The 18,416-nt window shown below is 47.2% G+C and overlaps 1 protein-coding gene across 1 annotated transcript in view; it reads right to left on the bottom strand.

Annotated features, from left to right (window-relative positions):
* wdfy3 (WD repeat and FYVE domain containing 3) overlaps positions 1 to 18,416 on the bottom strand; it is a 586,950-nt gene that overhangs the window by 254,612 nt on the left and 313,922 nt on the right. The window contains 2 exon segments of the mRNA XM_072496251.1: positions 4,707 to 4,783; positions 4,786 to 4,883. Of these exon segments, the coding sequence (XP_072352352.1) occupies positions 4,707 to 4,783; positions 4,786 to 4,883 (175 nt within the window).

An 18,416-nucleotide genomic window follows, 5' to 3' on the forward strand; every position in this document is an offset into this window, starting at 1 on the left:
CTCTCCTCTTGAAAACAAATGCTGGGTAAGTCGGTCAGAGACGAAAGCTACCCCTACCCCCCAGATATGGACAGAGCCCACAGGTCACTCCGGTAGAAGCTAAAAACAGGAGAAACACCATGGGCCATCATCGCCAAGCGGAAGGAGAGAGAGAGAGAGAGAGAGAGAGAGAGAGACACCACACTAGCAAGCATGCTAGTAAGGGGAGAGGGGTGGCCACGGTACAGCTCCTGGAAGCTAGAGAATGTCCAGCAGAAAGAGGGGGTACAACACTAGGTCGGGTGAAGGTGGAGGGTGGGGGGGAATGGGAGGGATAGAAAGGTCCAGAAGCAAATCTGGAGGAAGGGGGGAGGGGAGGGGAAGGTAAGAGGGTAGAGCGCTGGTTGCAACAGGTCGCACATGGTGGCAACACGAACAAAGACACTGTAGACGGCCATTTGCAATAGCCCTGAAACAAAGGGAAACCCCGAAGTGCAGGGGTGCACTACATGGTGAATATGGCTGACTCTGCAGGAGTGGGGGGACTCAGAATAGTCATCTTGCACATCAAGGGACTTAACGGCCCAGTGAAAAGATCCAGAGTCTTCGCCCATCTGAAAAACCTGAAGGCCGACGTAATCTTCCTCCAAGGGACACACCTGAGGGAGAAGGACCGCTGGGTGGGACAGACGTTTCAAGTGTGTTACGGAACGAGGACTTTGGGGGGGGGGGGGGGGGGGGGGGGGGGGGGGCATATTTCTCAATAAGAGGACAGCCTTTGCAGCAACGAAGACGGTCACGGAACTGGGGAGGACGATATGCTATGGTTAGCGGTGTCCTGGAAGGGGCACCAGTGGTGTTTTTGAACATGTATGGGACGATACAGACTCTGAAAAGAAAACCATGACATAGACTCCCATTGACTCATCATGGGGATGGGGACAGGGGAACTTCAACTGCGTACAGGACCCACGAATGAACAGGTCCAGCCCCAAATTTGGGAAACAGTCGAACATGCTTTTATGGAACAGATGGGGCAGTGGACCCATGGAGGTTCAGTCACCCAAGAGAGAGGGAGTTCTCTTTCTCCTCCCAGGTCCACAGGGTTTACACCAGAATCAACTTCTTTGTAGTGGGGAAATCGGTGATTCCAAGGGTGGTAGGGACGGAATACGCCGCAATAGTAATCTCGGACCACACTCCACACTTTGTGGGTGAGGTTGGAGACAGGCCAAGCCAGACCCAGCACTACCCCTCCAACCCCCCACCCCCAAATGGAGGCTGGACACATCCCTCCCAGTCAACAAGGCGTTCTCTCAGAAAATATCACAAGCCATCTACGGGTATGCACAGAGAAGCAGGAGGTCATGCATTGAGGGAGGTCAAACAGTTATAGGGAGTACACAATAAATGGGAACACACTAAGAGGGGTAGGTAAAGTGAGAGATCTTGGCGTACAAGTACACAGGTCCCCAGAGGCAGCAGTTCAAGTAGACAAGGTTGAAGGAAAACATAGGGAATGCTCTCCTTCATTGCAGAGGTTTAAATATAAAAGTAAGGATGGAATGTTGGAATTGTATAAAACACCGGTGAGACCACAACTGAAGTATTGTGTGCAGTTCTGGTCATCACATTACAGGAAGGATGTAACTTCCCTGGAGAGAGTGAAGAAGAGGTTTACAAGAATGTTGCCAGGGCTAGAGAAGTGTAGCAATGAGGGGAGATTGGATAGATTGGGGTTATTTTCCTTGAAACAAAGAAGGCTGAGGGGTGACTTAAGTGAAATGTATAAAATTATAAGGGGAGAAGATAGAGTGGAGAGGATAAAATTGTTTCCCTTGGTAGAGAGTTCTAGAAACAGGAGACATAGATTCAAGATAAGTAGCAGTGAAGGTGTGGAAGGGACATGAGGAGGGACCTTTTTACGCAGAGGGTATTGGGAGTCTGGAATTAGGTGTCCTGATTGGTAGTGGAGGCAGAGACCCTAAATTATTTTTAAAAGTATGGATCTACACTAAGTGCTGTTAGCTACAGTGCTATGGACCAGGTGCAGGAAAGTGGGATTAGTAAGGCACCTGGGTGTCCTCGGGCTGGCATGGATAAGATGGGCCAAATGGCATCCTTCTGTGCTGTAACTTTTCTATGGTTCTTTCAAGCAGACATAAAATGTCATTCAGAGAAGAAATGAGCAGCTCTCCCAGTGGCCTGACCAATAATCACTCTCAAACAACATTACTCAATTAATTATCTGGTTTTGCAACTTACTGCTTTTTGTGGGATCGTGTACAAATTGGTTATTGCACATTTTAACAATGAATACTTCAAAATACTTAATTAGCTGTAAAGCAATTTGACACATACAGCAGCTGTGGAAAAGTACTACATAAATGGCAACTTTTTCTTTTCTCAGTTATTCCCAATTCAGTGATCTCAAGAAAGAGGCAATCTGAGCCACTCATTCAAAAAATTGTTCTTGATAAAGGGAGACAAAGAGGACCTTCTTGTTTGCTCAATCATATAATGACATAAAGAACATTGGATCAATAAATAATATAGAAAAGTGTGGCAAGGGAACGTCAAGTTGCGAAAAACAATGGTCAGGTCTTTTGCATTCTCAAATCACTGCATGCACCATTGATGAGCAGGAGTTAACCATTCGGGCAGCACGGTAGCATTGTGGATAGCACAATTGCTTCACAGCTCCAGGGTCCCAGGTTCGATTCCGGCTTGTGTCACTGACTGTGCGGAGTCTGCACATCCTTCCCGTGTGTGCGTGGGTTTCCTCCGGGTGCTCCGGTTTCCTCCCACAGTCCAAAAATGTGCAGGTTAGGTGGATTGGCCATGATAAATTGCTCTTAGAGTCCAAAATTGCCCTTAGTGTTGGGTGGGGTTACTGCGTTATGGAGATAGGGTGGAGGTGTGGACCTTGTGTAGGGTGCTCTTTCCAAGAGCCGGTGCAGACTCGATGGGCCGAAAGGCCTCCTTCTGCACTGTAAATTCTATGAAATTCTATCTATCAGTTATATTACACATATTAAAGAGTATTCGAATCTGAAATTGTCAACATACACTTTTTGAAAAAACACATCAAAAATCAAACAAGCGAATGTTTAACGCTGGAGATCAACTACTCCAGGACAATGGAGTGCAAAGTTGTGCGTGTACTTTTTTATATTAAAGTCACAATTTGCAACTAAATCACTTTGAAAGGTACCATGTTGGAATGATCCCAAATGGTGAACAAAATGTTTGGTGGCAAACTTTAGTAACATTTCTGTGCATGTATTAATTCTATGCAATTAGCCTCATTTGAACTGCCCGACAGCCGATCATCAATGTTGAATGGATGTTACTTTGCAAAAGGAATTATTTCATCCAAGACACTAGAAATGTATTTTATGCAAATTAATCCCATCCACACAACATAGTTGATTAGATAGCCATTTAACATTAAAATGTAGAGGTATCAAGTTCATGCAAATCAATTATAAATGGTAATACTTTCCACACCCAATAGATTTCCTTAATATGCATCATTCAAATGTGTCTAATAGGGTGAAATAAACTGGTTGTATGAAATTAATTTGTATTTTTATATCACATCTGAATAATGGTTTCAGATATTTAAATTAAGCACAATTTTGGTTCAAACACAGGACACAAATGAGAAACAGGAATGAGAAATGATGATCAAAAGTACTGGACGTTCTGACCCAGAAATTACATCAGTTCTGCTACTTCCCATTTCTACCAGAAGTGGATCACAACACAAGTAGCAGGGGTTCCCTAGTTCAGTTTATAAAGGTACTTTGGAGCAGGACTGAAACTCACTGATGTGAAGATGACAAGTTCTTTAACCTTAAGTCTGTGTTGATTTAGTTGTTCTCGGCCAGGAAGTGAATGAGATTCAACACTCTGGTGGTATGATTAGGAAAATGCAATAAATGCATTTTGCTATAGAGTTATTCCCTACTAAAAAGTGTATACATGTTCATGTTAGATGAGCCGAGTATTGGATCTGGCCAGGGTGTAATCCCTTGATCATACTGCTGTGAAACTAATCTTTGCCCTTATAAGAGGGCAGAAAACAAAAATCACAGAAGGGGGCAATTAAAATGGTAAATATGAATCAATGTTCTACTCTCTAAAAAAATTACTTAGAAAAACCTGGATGCCACTCAGCAGTCTTGTGATTTCTTAGCCAATATTTTACAACATTTCATCATCAGGCAAAAAGATCAAAAGTTAAAATTCATTTTTAAAAAATATTTTATCCTGCTGTGCCTCAACTGCTATGACAAGATGCAGGTGTTCCTCATGCTAGCTTCAGGTGGGCAGCACAAGTGGTGCAGTCACAAGTCTGTTTCAGGCAGAAATGAAGATTCCCCCACAAGCAGTCATAAATGTATTAATAGCACATGTATAAAGCAGTGCTTAGAAGATTACTTTGTTCTCAAGCATAGAAAGGCTATTGAAGCAAAGTCAATCATAAAAATTAAGAGGGTAGTCAATGAAGATTTAGTGGAAAAATACCAAATATTGTGCAAAAAGAGAGCAATAGAATTGACTTTTATTTCAATTATTTCTTTCAACTTCCGCCCACCCCCCCCCACCCCCCCCCCCCCCCCCCCCCCAATTTTACTTTAGCTGAACCTTATGAACAGGTTTACCTATAACCAAAGCAGAACTAAACTGATCAGAGGTAAAGTGAATCTCATCTGATATACCTCAAATTGTTCGTTGGGACTAACTGAGGCCAAGAGGTCCAACGTTGCAAGTACAGCTCCTGGATGTATTATGACGGATCAGAAGAATGCAAGGAAGTCAGTGCATTGTGTAGCTTCACTTCTGTGACAGATTTGGCTGGCAACACAGCTGGTGCTGAAACGGTGTGATAGCCTGGCCTGCACAAAAAGTAAAGTCATATGCATCATTGTATAGTCAAGTTAGAATAAACAGAAACAAAGTAAGAAACTTCAAAAATCACATTTCTAGATTACTGAATGTATATAAAATTAAATCTAAAGATTTACATATTTCTATGACTTTACACTTAAACCATTGTGAAGTCAAAACGCAAGTTTCTTTTTCTTTATACCCATCCTTCCCTGAAGAATAAAATGCTGCATGGCAGCTGTAGCTTGCCACATAATAGCACTATTTTTAAAGATTATAAACAGTGAAATATCTAAAGAGCGGTTTGTATGTGCAGAATGTATGGCTTCAATTCTTCAAAAATAGTGTCAGTTGTACATCTATCCTCTTTATATGATTGAATTTCAGGAGAAAATTGACCTTTAAATATTTAAGTGATATTACTCAGTAAACAAGAATGAATTTTAATGCATCAATATTTAAATCACCAAATGCATTCATTGTCTAGTTACAAAATTAATATCAACATCGATTGTTTTAATAACATCTTACGACAACTATTGGAAATATAACTATATTTAAATGTTTAACTGGTTGTGATTTATCAATATTCAGAGGTTTCAAAGTGCAAAAGCTGAGAATATTCACTAAAATTGTACTTCTCATTTTTAAATGCCTAGACATTTTTTCCTACAGCATTAATGATGCCATACTTGATATGTATTGGTTTCTAACCATCAATCTGAACATATCAACATTTCACTTGGTAAGTCTAATTCTTCTCAGCTGCAATCAATTAAAATAAAAGGGGACTCTTCAACCAACAGTATCAAGATATAAATTGCTAAGAAATCAGTCCATGTATTCTTCACAGCATATAGTAGGTTCTTCATAAAATATAATACGCATTTCTATTGCCACATGTAACATATGATGTGCAAATCATACACATCTACCCCTTGATTTATTTTGAAAAGGAGACAAATACGTTTAATTCTTACAATTCTTAAGTTCCAGATGTAAGCTCTTAAAATATCAGGCATTTCATCGAGTGGAAATAGGTGGAAGTACATAGGAATAAAAATTAGGAGCAAGAGCAGGTCATTCTCCACCTCGAACCTACTCCGCTATTTAATAAGAAAATGATGGAGCTGAATTTGTCTTCATTTATTCATTCGCTGGATGTGGGCGTCACTGGCCAGGCCTAGCCAACATTTATTCAGCATTGATTATGACATTGAATGTCATGGGGAGATGGTTAAATTATCTCTTGTTGGAGATGCTGATTGCCTGGTACTTGTGTGATGCAAATTATTTTTTTACTTGCCATTTATCATCAGCACAAGCCTCAATCTTGTCCAGGTCTTGCTGCACATTGACAAAGTCTACTTAAGTACTTGAGGAGTCGCAAATGGTGCTGAACATTGTGCAATCATCAGCAAACATCCCCACCATGACCTTATGTTAGAGGAAGGTCATTGATGAAGCAGCAGAAGATGGTTGGGCCTCAACTCGACTTTCCTGTCTGCCCGCTACACCTTTTGACTCCCTTGCCATTCATGAACATACCCAATTCAACTTTAAAAATATTCAATAACTCGACAGCCGCTGCTCCTTAGGGGAAGAGAATTCCACAGACTGATGACCCATCAGGAAAAAGGAAAAAGAAAATTCTCCTCATCACCATGCTACATGGGAGAACCATTATTTTTAAAGCTTACAAATAACGTCCTTACAGATAACATCCCAGACACCACCATCACCATCCCTGGGTAAGTCATATACCACTGGCAGGACAGACCCAGCAGAGGTGGTGGACACAGTGGTATACAGTCGAGAGGTTGTTTCCCTGGGAGTCGTCAACACCAACTCTAGACATCATGAAGTCTCATGGCTGAAACCCCTACTGCTTACCACATACTGTCCACTCTCAGTCGGTGAATCGTTACTCCTCCATGTTGAATATCACTTGGTAGAAGCAAGGACGGTGTCAAGGGCACAGAATGTACTCTGGGACTTCAATGTCCATCACCAAGAGTGATTTGGTAACACAACTACTGACTAAGCTGGCCGAGTCCTAAGGGACATAACTACTAGACTGGGTCTGTGACAGCTGGTGAAGGAAGCAATTAGAGGGAAAAACATACTAGACCTCAGCCTCACCAACCTGCCTGCTACAGATGCACCTATCCACCGGTAGGAGTGACCACCACGCAGTTCTTTTGGAGCTGAAGTCCCGTCTTCACATTGAGGATAGCTTCCATCGTGTGGCACTACCATCTTGCTAAATAGGATAGATTCAGGACAAATCAAGGGACTCAGGACTGGACTCCATGAGGCTCTGTGGGCCATCAGCAGCAGCAGAATTGTACCTGCCGCAATCTGTTACCTCATGGCCCGGTATATCCCCCACTCCACCATTACTATCAATTCAGGGGATCAACCCTGGTTCAATGAAGAGTAGCAGAGGGCATTCCAGGAGCAGCACCAGGCATACCGAAAAATGAGCTGTCAACCTGGTGAAGTTACAACACAGGACTACTTGCGTGCAAAACAACATAAGCAGCAAGTGATAGACCAAGCAAAGCGATTCCACAACCAATGGTTCAGATCCAAGTTCTGCAGTCCTGCCACATTCAGCTGTGAATCGTGGTGGACAATTAAACAACTCACTGGAGGAGGATGCTCCACAAATATCCGCATCCTCAATGATGGAGGAACCCAGCACGTGTGCAAAAGACAAGGCTGAAACATTCACAATGATCTTCAGCCAGAAGTGCTGTGTGGATAATCCATCTCAGTCTTCTCCAGAGGTCCTCTGCATCACAGATGCCAATCTTCAGCCAATTGGATTCACCCCACGTGATGTCAAGAAATAGCTGTCAAGCCCGACAATATTTCGGCAATAGTACAGTAGATTTGTGTTCCAGAAATTCGCCCCGAGCCAAGCTGTTCCAGTACAGCTACAACATTGGCATCTACCCAGCAATGTGGAAAATTGCCTATGTAAGTCCTGTACACAAAAAGCATGAAAAATCCAACCCAGCCAATTACCACCCTATTAGTCTACTCTGAATCATTAATGAAGTGATGGAAGGGATCATCAACAGTGCTATCAAGTAGCACTTACTTAGAAATAAACTGCTCACTAACACTCAGTTTGGGTTCTGCCAGGTTCACCCAGCTCCTGACCTCATTACAGCATTGGTTGAAACATGGACAAAAGAGCTGACCTCCAGAGGCGAGCCGAGTATGACTGCCCTCGGCATCAAGGCAGCATTTGATCGAGTATGGTATCCAGTTGCAAAACTAGAGTCAATGGGAATCAGGGGGAAATCCCTCCATTAGTTGGAGTTGTCATGCAAGAGTGCCTTTAAGAAATGGATGTGTAAGCAATGTACCTTTAAGAAAACAGTGATGTCAGTGGGTGGAGCTCAGCTCAGTTCAGCCATTTTGAAGTTTCAGTTTTGAAAAGTGCCCGGCTGGTTTTGCTGAGAGCAGTTTAAAAGTGCCTGGCTGTTTTGCTGTGAGCTGATTAAAAGGAGAAAGCCAGTTTGAGACAGCAGCTTGGGTGTGTCTGTGTGTTTCCAGAGAGTTTGCAGGAAGAAAGCAAGGTGCTGGAGCTGAAGTCACCCAAGCTAATATATCTCTGCCATTCTACAGAAATTATATATATCCTTTAACCTGATGTGATACTGTTTAAAGGTGTTAAGTCTCTTGGAAGTTTGAAGGAAAATTTTTAGGAGTTATTTACTGTTGCAATATTTTCTGAGTTATCTTTGAATTAAGGGTATTAAGAGATCCAATGTTTATTTAAGATGTTAAGTTGAGTTCATGGAATAAACAGTGTTTTGTGTTTAAAAACCCACGTGTCCATAATTGTAATTCCAGACCTAGGGAAAAAGCCGTGTGCTCGGAAAAGCAACAAATCCATTAAAGGGAAAGGTTGGTTGAACTCCACGATACATTTTGGGGTTCTGAAAAGGCCTCGCCCATAACAGAGTCATAGGTTGCACAAGGGAAGATGGTTGCGGTTGTTGGTTGCGGTTGATGGTTGTGGTCATCTCAGTCCCGGGACATCACTGCAGGAGTTCCTCAGGGTAATGTCCTAGGTCCAACCATCTTCAGTTCCTTCATCAATGACCTTCTTTCCAACATAAGATCAAATGTGGGGATATTCGCTGATGATTGCACAATGTTCAGCACCATTCATGACTCCTCAGACACTGAGCAGTTCACTTGCAAATGCAGCAAGATCTGGACAATATCAAGACCTGGGCTGTCAAATTGCAAGTAACATTTATGCCACACAAGTGCCAGGCAATGACCATCTCCAATAAGAGAGAATCAAACCATCGTCCCTTGACATTCAATGGCATTTCCATCACTGAATCCTCCACTACCAACATCCTCTGGGTTATAATTGACCGTAAACTGAACTGGACTAGCCATGTAAACATGATGGCTGCAAGAACAGGTCAGAGGCTAGGAATCCTGCAGCAAGTAACTCACCTCCTAACCCTCCAAAAGCCTGTCTAACCTTACAGGTCATAAATCAGGAGGGTGATGGAATACCCCCCACTTGCCTGGCCGGGTGCAGCTCCAACAACACTCAAGAAGCTCAACACCATCCAGGCCAAAGCAGCCCACTTGATTAGCACCTATTGCACAAAGATCCATACCCTCCACCATCAATGCACAGTAACAGCAGTATGTACCATCTACAAGATGCCCTGCAGGAACTCATGAAGGTTCCTTAGGCAGCACCTTCCAAACCCACGACCACTACCATCCAAAAGAACAAGGGCAGCAGATACATGGGAACCCCACCACTTGGAAATTTGCTTCCAAGTCACTCATCATCTTGACTTCCTTCACTGTCGCTGGATCCAAATCCTGGAACTGCCTTCCTATTAGCACTGTGGATGTACCTACACCACATGGACTGCAACGGATCAAGAAGGCAGCTCAGCACCACTTTCTCAAGGGCAATTATGGATGGACAACAAATGCTGACCTAGACAGCAAAGCCCACATCCAAAAAAAGAAGTCCCCTCAGTATCTTGTATGTTTCAATAACATCTCTCGCTCTTCTAAACAGCAATGGACACAGACCCAACTTATCCAACCTTTCTCTCCAACCCAAGAATCAGGTGAGTGAACCTTCTCTGAACTACTTCTAAGGCTTGTGTCCTTAATGATGCCAAAACTATACGTAGTACTCCAGATGTGGTCTCACCAATGCCCTGTACAACTGCAGCAAAACATATATATTACATTCCCCTTGTAATGAAGGACATTAATTTGCCTTCCTAATCACTTGCTGTGCCTCCAACCGAACCCTGATTTCTTTCCATTTAAGTAACATCCTGCTTTCCTATTCTTCTTTTCAAAGTGGACAAGTTCCTATTTTCTCACATTATACTCCATCGGGAACTCAGTTACCCTGAAGAGAAAGGGGAGCCTTAGAACTACCTTAAAGGCTGGTGTGCGTTAGAGAGTGATGCCCGTATAGATTATATGCTAGACAGCTTGACTGTCCTAAATTGCAAAATCTACAGTAATGTTCTCAGTATTGAGATACTACAGCTAAGGGTCCTTGAACTGAAGTGCAAGTTAGAGACAGTCCTACACATAAGTTCACTGGACAAACAGATCAGGATGATGAGGAGAAAGCGGTGGCATCAGTGGACTAGTAGTAATCCAGAGGTCTAGGCTAATGCTCTTGGGACATGGCAGCTGGTAGAATATAAATTAAATTCATTAATTTATAGAATTAAAAACTAGTCTCAGTAATGCTGACCATGAAAGCATTGTCGATTTTTGTAACCACCCATCTGGTTCATCAATGCCCTTTAGGGAAGGAACATTACTGTCCTTACCTACATATGACTGCAGACCCACAACAATGTGGTTGACTCTTTAAATGCCCTCTGAAAAAGCTTTGCAAGCCAGATGGTTGTAACAAACCACTAGAAGGTCTGAAATAAACAAAACTGGATGGACCACATGGCATCAGCCAAGGCACCAGAAACAACAAAGGCAAACCTAGTCTTGTTGACTCTGTAAAATCTTCCTTTTTAACATATGGAGACTTGTGCCAAAATTGGGAGAACTGTCCCGCAGATTTATCAAGCAACAGTCTGACATAATCACTGAAGCATATTCAACAAATCAAACCTTACAGACAACCTTCAAGTCATCATCATCACTATCCTCTTTATATCCTATCCACCAGCAGGACAAACCCACCAGAAGTGGTGGCACAGTATTATGCAGTTGGGATGGAGTCCTCATCAGTGGCTCCAGGTGCGATGAAGGCACATGACATCAGGTCAAACATAAGCAAGGAAAACTCCTGCGGATTATTACCTACCGCCTCCCTAGGTTGATGAATCAGTAGTCCTCCATGTTGAACACCAATTGGAAGAAGCAGTGAAGGTGGCAAGGGTACAGAATGTACTCCGAGTACTCTCACAAAGAGTAGATTGATAGCACCACTACTGATCAAGTTTGCCGAGTCCTAAAGGATAGAGCTGTTAGGCTCGTTCTGTAGCAGGTGATGAGGCAACCAACAAAAGAGAAAAACTTACTTTTAAAAAATCCATTCAAGGGATGTGGGCTTCGTTGGCTAGGCCAGCATTTAATGCCCATCCCTAATTGCCCAAGAGGTGGTGGTCGTGAGCTTCCTTCTTGAACCGCTAAAATCCATGTGTTGTGGGTATACCCACTGTGCTTTTAGGGAGGGGTTCAGTGAAGGAACGGCACTCTATTTCCAAATCAGAATAGGGAGTGTCTTGAAGTGGGACTTGCAGGTGGTGGTATTCCCATGGATCTGCTACCCTTGTCCTCCTAGAGGCTAGTGGTTTTGGGTTTGAAAGGTGCTGTCTAAGGAGCCTTGGTGAGTTCCTGCAGTGCATCTTGTGGTTGTACACATTACTGCTACCAAGCATCGGTGGTGAAGGGAATGAATGTTTGTGGATGAGGTGCCAATCAAGCGGGCTGCTTTATCCTGGATGGTGTCAAGCTTCTTGACCTCATCCTTGCCAATCAGGAGATCAGAATGTAGAATTGGTTCGAGTGGAGAATGAGAATAGTAGGGGAAAGAAATCTCTAGTGGGAGTGGTCTACAGGCTATCTAAGTTTCGACAAAGTAAGACAAAATATACAAGTAGAAATATTGGGGGCTCGCGATAAAGGGACTGCAGTAATCATGGGCGATTTTAATCCACTTACAAACTGGAAAATCAGATTGGCAGTAGTAACCTGGATGGGGGGGGGGCGCGCTCATAGAACGCTTTCGAGACAGTTTCTTAGAGCAGCATATTCTGGAATCAAATAGAGAGTAGGTTATGTTCAACTTGTGTTGTGCATGTGGCAGGATTAATTAATGACTTCAGAGTGAAGACACCCCTAGGTAGTGCCGACCTCAATATGATTGAATTTTACATCCAGTTTGAAAGAGAGGCTAGTGGATCGAAGACTAGTATTTTAAACAAAAATAAGGCACCAATGTGGGCATGAAAGCTGAGCTTGCTGAAGTGAATTGGGACTCTACGCTAGGGGATATATCAATAGAAGTAGTGGCACACATTTAAGGGGATGTTTCGAAATATTCAGAATAAGTATATTCCTATTATAAAGAAAAATACTAGACTTCCGGTTGCGGCTATGCGGAGCTAAGCCACACATTCGGCGGCTCCCGCTAAAACGGACTTTTCGCTCTCCAGAGGAGCCCCAACGGCAATTCTTTCGACGACTTCCAGTGTGGGAAGGTGAGCAAGGTGCCCCCATCATAGTATATGGATTGGACCAGGAGTGGAGCGGTCAAAAAAGCGTTTTTGGAGCAGCGAAAAGTGCGAGGGAGAAAAAACAAGATGGCGGCGGGCGGAGATCCAGCAGCATGGGTGCAGGAGCAGCAGGAGTTTCTCAGGCGCTGCTTTGAGGAGCTGAAGAAAGAGGTGCTGGCGCCAATGCTGACGGCGATTGAGGGGTTAGTGGAGACCCAGAAGGCCCAAGGGGCGGCGATCCAGGAGGTGCGGGAAAAAGCCTCGGAGAACGAGGATGAGATCTTGGGCCTGGCGGTGAAGATGGAGGCACACGAGGCGCTACACAAGAGGTGGGCGGAAAGATTAGAGGACCTGGAGAACAGGTCGAGGAGGAAGAATCTTCGGATTCTGGGTCTCCCTGAAGGAATGGAGGGGGCCGATGCCGGGGCATATGTGAGCACGATGCTCAACTCGCTGATGGGTGTGGGGGCCTCTCCGAGTCCCCTGGAGTTAGATGGGGCTCATCGGGTCCAGGCGAGGAGACCCAAGGCAAACGAGCCGCCAAGGGCGGTAGTGGTGAGGTTTCACCGTTTCGTGGATAGAGAGTGTGTCTTGAGATGGGCCAAGAAAGAGCTGAGCAGCAGGTGGGAGAATACGGAGATCCGAATCTAACAGGACTGGAGTGCAGAGGTGGCAAAGAAGAGAGCTGGTTTTAATCGGGCCAAGGTGGTGCTCCATCGGAAGGGGGTGAGGTTCGGAATGCTGCAGCCAGCGCGATTGTGGGTCACATTCAAGGATCGACACCACTACTTCGAAACGCCTGAGGAGGCTTGGACCGTTATACAAACTGAAAAGTTGGACTCAAACTGAGGGTTTGTGGTTGTGGGGGGGGGGGGGGGGGGATGTCGGTTGTATACAGGGTTTTAACTATGCGTCGGGAATGTTCCACGGGTTGGGTGATGGATGGGGATGGGGGAAGAGATCTGATGGGGAGACTGAGTGTGGGCACCGGTGCTGGAGGGAGGGGAGGCCCGGGGATGGGGGAATTGGGATAAGGTCGCAACAGGAGCGGTGCCAGAGGGGGCGGGGCCGGCTCAGGAAAGCGTGGGCTTTTTCCCGCGCTAGAGAAGGACGGAGGGAGGGGTGGAGGAGTGCACACTGATTGCTGGGGAGGGGGGATTCCCACACGGGGGGGAGGTCAATGGGACAGCGGGGGAGGCCGGGGTCAGCTGACTTACGGGAGTGTTATGGGGGGAGCTAAAGAGCTAGATACGGACCTAGCCCGGGGGGGGGGGGGGGGGGGGAGAGAGAAATAGAGTTGTTGCTGCATTGGCCGATGGGGAACTGGAAACAGAAGAGGTGGTCAGGGCGGGGGTCCCCTGTCTGGGGGACTGGAGAGTGCAGGAGGCGCGGGCACGGGACTGGCCTAAAAAAGGAGATGGCTAGTCGGCAGGAGGGGGGGGGTGGGAAGCCCCCCAATCCAGCTGATAACTTGGAATGTGAGGGGCCTGAATGGGCCGGTTAAGAGGGCCCCGAGTGTTCGTGCACTTAAAGGGACTGAAGGCAGATGTGGTCATGCTTCAGGAGACACATTTGAAGGTGGCAGACCAGGTCAGGTTAAGAAAGGGATGGGTAGGACAGGTATTCCATTCGGGGTTGGATGCAAAGAACAGAGGGGTGGCAATACTGGTGGGGAAGCGGGTGTCGTTTGAGGCCAAGAATATTGAAGTGGGCAATGGAGGTCGATATGTGATGGTGAGCGGTAGGTTGCAGGGGGCGTGGGTGGTATTGGTAAACGTATACGCCCCGAACTGGATTTATGAAGCGCATGTTGAGGCGGATTCCGGATCTGGAGGCAGGAAGCTTGATAATGGGGGGGGGGGGGGGGGGGGGGGGGGGAAGATGGGATTTCAACACGGTGTTGGACCCAGCATTAGATCACTCCAGATCCAAGACGGGGAAGAGGCCGGCTGCGGCCAAGGTGCTTAGGGGGTTTATGGACCAGATGAGGGGAGTAGATCCGTGGAGATTTGCTCGGCCCTTGGCCAGGGAATTTTCTTTTTTCTCCCACGTACACAAAGCCTACTCCCGGACAGATTTTTTTGTTTTGAGTAGGGCGCTGATCCCGAAAGTGGAGGGAACGGAGTACTCGGCCATAGCCATCTCAGACCATGCCCCGCACTGGGTGGAGCTGGAGTTAGGAGAGGAGAGGGACCAACGCCCACTGTGGCGTCTGGATGTGGGATTACTGGCGGATGAGGAGGTGTGCGGAGGTGCATTGAAAGGTATTTGGAGGCCAACGACAATGGGGAGGTGCAGGTGGGGGTAGTATGGGAGGCGCTGAAGGCGGTGGTCAGGGCAGAGTTAATCTCCATCAGGGCTCACAGGGAGGAGAGAGAGGGCAGGGAAAGGGAGAGGTTAGTGGGGGAGATCCTAAGGGTGGACAGGAGATATGCAGAGGCCCCCGAGGAGGGACTACTTAGGGACCGGCGAATTCTCCAGACGGAATTCGACCTGTTGACCACAGGGAAGGCAGAGGCACAGTGGAGGAAAGCACAGGGGGCGACGTACGAGTATGGGGAGAAGGCGAGCCGGATGCTGGCACATCAGCTCCGTAAGAGGATGGCAGAGAGGGAGATAGGTGGAGTCAAGGATAGCAGGGGAACTACGGTGCCGAGTGCGGTGAAAGTAAATGAGGCATTTAAGGACTTTTATGAGGAGCTGTACAGATCTCAGCCCCCAGCGGGGAAGAGGGGATGCAACGATTTCTAGATCAACTGAGGTTCCCGAGGGTGGAGGAACAGGAGGTGGCTGGTTTGGGGGCGCCAATTGGGTTGGAGGAGCTGGTTAAAGGACTGGGGAGCATGCAGGTGGGGAAGGCCCCGGGGCCAGATGGGTTCCCGGTTGAGTTTTACAGGAAGTATGCGGACCTGTTAGCCCCGTTGCTAGTGAGGACTTTCAATGAGGCAAGGGAGGGGGGGGACCTTGCCCCCGACAATGTCCGGGGCGCTGATCTCTCTGATCCTGAAGCGGGACCAGGACCCACTGCAATGTGGGTCATATAGGCCGATTTCGCTCCTCAATGTGGATGCTAAGTTGCTGGCAAAAGTGCTGGCTACGAGAATTGAGGACTGTGTCCCGGGGGTGATTCATGAGGACCAGACGGGATTTGTAAAGGGCAGGCAGCTAAACACCAATGTGCGGAGGCTCCTAAACGTGATTATGATGCCATCGGTGGAGGGAGAGGCGGAGATAGTGGCAGCTATGGATGTGGAGTAGGCCTTTGACCGGGTGGAGTGGGGGTATCTCTGGAAAGTGTTGCAGAGGTTTGGGTTTAGGGAGGGTTTTATCAGCTGGGTTAAGCTCCTTTATAGAGCCCCGGTGGCGAGTGTGGCTACGAATCGGCGGAGGTCGGAGTATTTCTGGCTGTATCGAGGGACGAGGCAGGGGTGCCCCCTGTCCCCCCTGTTGTTTGCATTAGCAATTGAGCCTTTGGCCATGGCATTAAGGGAGTCCAGGAAATGGAGGGGGGTAGTCCGAGTGGGAGAGGAGTATCGGGTATCGCTGTATGCGGATGACCTGTTGCTGTATGTGGCAGATCCAGTGGAGGGGATGGTGGTGGTCATGCGGATCCTAAGGGAGTTTGGGGACTTCCCGGGCTATAAGCTCAATGTAGGGAAAAGTGAGCTCTTTGTGGTGCATCCAGGGGACCAGGGAAGAGGGATAGACGACCTGCCGTTGAGGAGGGCGGAAAGGAGCTTTCGGTACTTGGGGATCCAGGTAGCTAGGAGCTGAGGGGCCCTGCCAAACTTAATTTGACGCGGCAGGTGGAGCAGATGGAGGAGGACTTCAAAAGATGGGATGTGTTGCCACTCTCGCTAGCGGGCAGGGTACAGTCGATTAAAATGATGGTCCTCCCGAGGTTTCTTTTTGTGTTCCAGTGCCTTCCTATTATGATTACCAAGGCCTTTTTTTAAGCGGGTAGGTAGGAGCATCATGGGTTTTGTGTGGGCAAACAAGATCCCGAGAGTAAGGAGGGGGTTTCTGGAGCGTAGTAGGGACAGAGGAGGGCTGGCGTTGCCGAATCTGGGTGGCTATTATTGGGCAGCCAACGTGGCGATGATCCGTAAGTGGGTAATAGAGGGAGAAGGGGCGGCATGGAAGAGGTTGGAGATGGCATCCTGCAAAGGAACGAGCATGAGGGCGCTGGTGACGGCACCGCTGCCGCTCTCGCCGACAAGGTACACCACGAGTCCGGTGGTGGCGGCGACGCTAAAGATCTGGGGGCAGTGGAGACAACATAGGGGTGAGATGGGAGCCTCGGTGTGGTCCGCGATCCGGGAGAACCATCGGTTCGTCCCAGGAAGGATGGACGGGGGGTTTCGGAGCTGGCATCGGGCAGGGATCAGAAGGATGGGGGACCTGTTTATAGACAGGACGTTTGCGAGCCTAGGGGCGCTGGAGGAGAAGTTTGGGTTACCCCGGGAAATGCGTTCAGGTATATGCAAGTGAGGGCGTTTGTGAGGCGGCAGGTGAAGGGATTCCCGTTGCTCCCGGCACAGGGGATTCAGGACAGGGTGATTTCGGGTGTATGGGTCGGAGAAGGCAAGGTTTCGGCGATATATCAGGAGATGAAAGAAGAGGAGGAGGCTTCGGTAGAGGAGCTGAAGGGCAAGTGGGAGGAGGAGTTGGGGGAGGAGATTGAAGAGGATCTGTGGGCTGATGCCCTGAGTAGGGTTAATTCCTCTTCCTCAGGTGCCAGGCTCAGCCTGATACAGTTTAAGGTTATTCACAGAGCGCATATGACAGGGGCGAGGCTGAGTAGGTTCTTTGGGATGGAAGACAGATGCGGGAGGTGCTCGGGACGCCCGGCGAATCACGCCCACATGTTCTGGTCGTGCCCGGCACTGGATGGGTTCTGGAGGGGTTTCGTGAAGACTATGTCCAAGGTGGTGAAAGACCAGGTCAAGCCAAGTTGGGGGCTGGCATTATTTGGGGTGGCGGACGAGCCGGGAGTGCAGGAGGCGAAAGAGGCCGGTATTCTGGCCTTTGCGTCCCTGGTAGCCTGGCGGAGAATCTTGCTCATGCGGAAGGACGTGAAGCCCCCCAGTGTGGAAGCCTGGATAAATGACATGGCAGGGTTCATTAAGCTGGAGAGGATAAAGTTTGCCTTGAGAAGGTCTGCGCAGGGGTTCTTCAGGCAGTGGCAACCGTTCCTAGACTATCCCGCGGAGCGTTAGAATGAGGTCGATCAGCAGCAACAGCAACCCAGGGAGGGAGGGGGGGGTCCCTTTCGGGGGGGGTATTTGGGCGGGTGGGGGAGGGTTTTTTCCTAGGGGTACTTGTAAAAAAAAAAAAAGCATATGGGAGGGTTAATTTGTGCGGCAGAAACCCATTGTATAAGTTCTGTATTATGTTTGATTGATATGTTTATGTTCTGTTCTAATTTTCTTTTCTGTTACCCGGGGGGGGGGGGGGGGGGGTTAATTGGTTGGAAATTTTTGTTGGGAAAACTTTGAACAAACATTTTTTTTTTTTAAATTAAAAAAAAATACTAAGGGGAGGTCCCACCATCTGTGGGAATTTAAAGAATTTATGGAAAGTATCAAATTTAAGGAAACAGTATACAACTGTGCAAAGATGACTTCCGGTTGCGGCGATGACCAGCTAAGCTGCACGTTTCGGCGGCTCCTGCTCGAACGGACCTTCGTGCTTTTTTAAGAGCCCCAACGGGGAATTTTTTCGGGACGAAACCCGGTGTGGGGTGAGACAAAAGGGAGTCCCCCCCAACGA

This window comes from Scyliorhinus torazame, chromosome 3 (genome assembly GCF_047496885.1).
Source record: "Scyliorhinus torazame isolate Kashiwa2021f chromosome 3, sScyTor2.1, whole genome shotgun sequence".
Classification (NCBI taxonomy): Eukaryota; Metazoa; Chordata; class Chondrichthyes; order Carcharhiniformes; family Scyliorhinidae; genus Scyliorhinus; species Scyliorhinus torazame.